The sequence below is a fragment of the Merops nubicus genome, unplaced genomic scaffold, assembly GCF_000691845.1.
Source record: "Merops nubicus isolate BGI_N331 unplaced genomic scaffold, ASM69184v1 scaffold50330, whole genome shotgun sequence".
NCBI lineage: Eukaryota > Metazoa > Chordata > Aves > Coraciiformes > Meropidae > Merops > Merops nubicus.
The window spans coordinates 1-2,659 of NW_008585818.1; the positions used below are offsets into that span (position 1 = coordinate 1).

At 55.1% G+C, this 2,659-nt stretch overlaps 1 protein-coding gene across 1 annotated transcript; it reads left to right on the top strand.

Moving 5' to 3' along the window:
* Positions 1 to 403: 403 nt before the first annotated feature.
* PRDM11 (PR domain containing 11) lies at positions 404 to 2,568 on the top strand (the record flags this gene model as incomplete). Its single annotated transcript, XM_008948376.1, has 1 exon — positions 404 to 2,568. A coding segment is annotated over one exon (2,165 nt), but the record flags the coding sequence as incomplete, so codon positions are not given.
* Between the last annotated feature and the right edge of the window lie 91 nt (positions 2,569 to 2,659).

Genomic DNA, 2,659 nt, shown 5'->3' on the forward strand with positions numbered 1-2,659 from the left:
CTGTGCCCGCCTCGGGAGGCCCCCGGCCGCTCCGCTGCCCTCACGGCCCCGCGTCCCTTTCTGAAGATACGTTTCGTTTCCTCCAGGGATGGGCTGCAGAGCAGCCAGGAGCCTGCCCCACCCAGGGGGAGCGTTTGGGTCACACCAGGTGTTGTGCAGGTGGCCTGGATGTAGTGTCCTTTCTTCTCACCTATTAGGAGACCAAGCTCATGTGCAGAAACGTTGATTTGTTTTCCTTTCCAAGCCACAATTCCAATTCTACCCCTGGTGCACTGTGGGCAGGAGAGGGCGGGTTGTGGCCAGCTCATCAGGCAGTGCTCTGCTGTCACCAGTACGATGCTTCTTGAGCTCAGCAACTTTGCACATACCCTATTTTTTTTTCCTTTTTTTTTATTTCTTACAGCTTCAGAAAGCATCATCTCCGTTCCCACCATCATGGAGGATGATGACCAAGAGGTGGATTCCGCTGATGAATCGGTTTCCAACGACATGATTGCTGCTACAGATGAGCCTTCCAAGATGTCCTCGGCGACGGGCCGGAGGATACGGCGGTTCAAGCAAGAGTGGCTTAAGAAGTTTTGGTTTCTGCGGTACTCCCCGACGCTGAATGAAATGTGGTGCCACGTCTGTAGGCAGTACACGGTGCAATCCTCTCGGACTTCAGCCTTCATAATTGGCTCAAAGCAATTCAAGATCCACACGATAAAGCTTCACAGCCAGAGCAACCTCCACAAGAAGTGCCTGCAGCTTTACAAGCTCAGGATGCACCCCGAGAAGACGGAAGAGATGTGCCGAAACATGACCCTGCTCTTCAACACAGCCTACCACCTGGCCCTGGAGGGCAGGCCCTACTACGACTTTCGGCCCCTGGCAGAACTGCTGAGGAAGTGCGAGCTCAAGGTGGTGGATCAGTACATGAACGAGGGCGACTGCCAGATCCTAATCCACCACATCGCCCGGGCTCTGCGCGAGGACCTGGTGGAGCGCATCCGGCAGTCCCCCTTCCTCAGCATCATTCTGGACGGGCAGAGCGACGACCTGCTCGCCGACACGGTGGCGGTTTACGTGCAGTACACGAGCAGCGACGGGCCTCCGGCGACCGAGTTCCTGTCCCTCCAGGAGCTGGGCTTCTCCACAACGGACAGTTACCTCCAGGCGTTAGACAGGGCCTTTTCCAGCCTGGGCATACGGCTGCAGGATGAGAAGCCAACTGTCGGCTTGGGCGTCGACGGTGCTAACATTACCGCCAGCCTGAGAGCCAACTTGTTCATGACAATCAGAAAGACCTTGCCCTGGCTTCTCTGCCTGCCCTTTATGGTGCATAGGCCCCACCTGGAGATTCTGGATGCCATCAGTGGGAAGGAGCTGCCTTGCCTGGAGGAGCTAGAAAACAACCTGAAGCAGCTGCTCAGTTTCTATCGTTACTCCCCCCGCCTCATGTGTGAGCTGAGGGTCACTGCTGCCACCCTGTGCGAGGAGACCGAGTTCCTGGGGGACATTCGAGCAGTGAAGTGGATCATCGGGGAGCAGAACGTGCTCAACGCTCTCATCAAGGATTACCTGGAGGTCGTTGCCCACCTGAAAGACGTCAGCGGCCAGACCCAAAGGGCGGACGCTTCTGCCATCGCCTTGGCTCTCCTGCAGTTCCTGATGGACTACCAGTCAATAAAACTCATCTACTTCCTGCTGGATGTGATCGCTGTGCTTTCACGCCTCGCCTACGTCTTCCAGGGCGAGTACCTCCTCGTGTCACAGGTGGACGATAAGATAGAGGAGGCCATCCAGGAGATCAGCCGGCTGGCAGACTCGCCCGGGGAGTACTTGCAGGAGTTCGAGGAAAACTTCCGCGAAAGCTTCAACGGCATCGCTGTGAAAAACCTCCGGGTGGCTGAGGCCAAATTCCAGTCGATCAGAGAAAAGATCTGCCAGAAGACCCAGGTGATCCTCGCCCAAAGGTTCGATTCCCGCAGCCGGACGTTCGTGAAGGCCTGTCAGGTGTTTGACCTTGCGGCTTGGCCCAGGAGCACCGACGAGCTGATGAGCTACGGGAAGGAGGATATGGTACAAATATTTGAGCACCTGGAGACGGTCCCGTCGTTTTCCAGAGAGGTCTGCAGAGAGGGGATGGACACCCGGGGGAGTCTGCTGTTGGAGTGGCGAGAACTCAAGGTGGATTATTATACCAAAAACGGTTTTAAAGACTTGCTCAGTCACATTTGTAAATACAGACAGAGATTCCCCCTCCTAAATAAAATCGTTCAGATCCTCAAAGTCCTCCCCACGTCCTCGGCCTGCTGTGAGAAGGGGCGCAGCGCCCTGCAGAGAGTGCGCAAAAACAACCGCTCCCGGCTGACGCTGGAGCAGCTCAGCGACCTGTTGACGATTGCCGTGAACGGGCCGCCCATTGCCAACTTCGATTGCAAAAGGGCCCTAGATAGCTGGTTCGAGGAGAAGTCGGGCAATAGTTACGCGCTGTCGGCCGAGATGCTGAGCAGGATGTCGTCCCTCGATCAGAAGCCGATGTTGCAGAGCGTGGACCATGGCTCTGACTTTTACCCCGATATTTAGGAAGGAATGCCTCAGATCAGAAAGGTGTTGAGTAATTTTTTTTTATCTATACTCTAAACTTTGATATATTATATAGAATATATATATATAT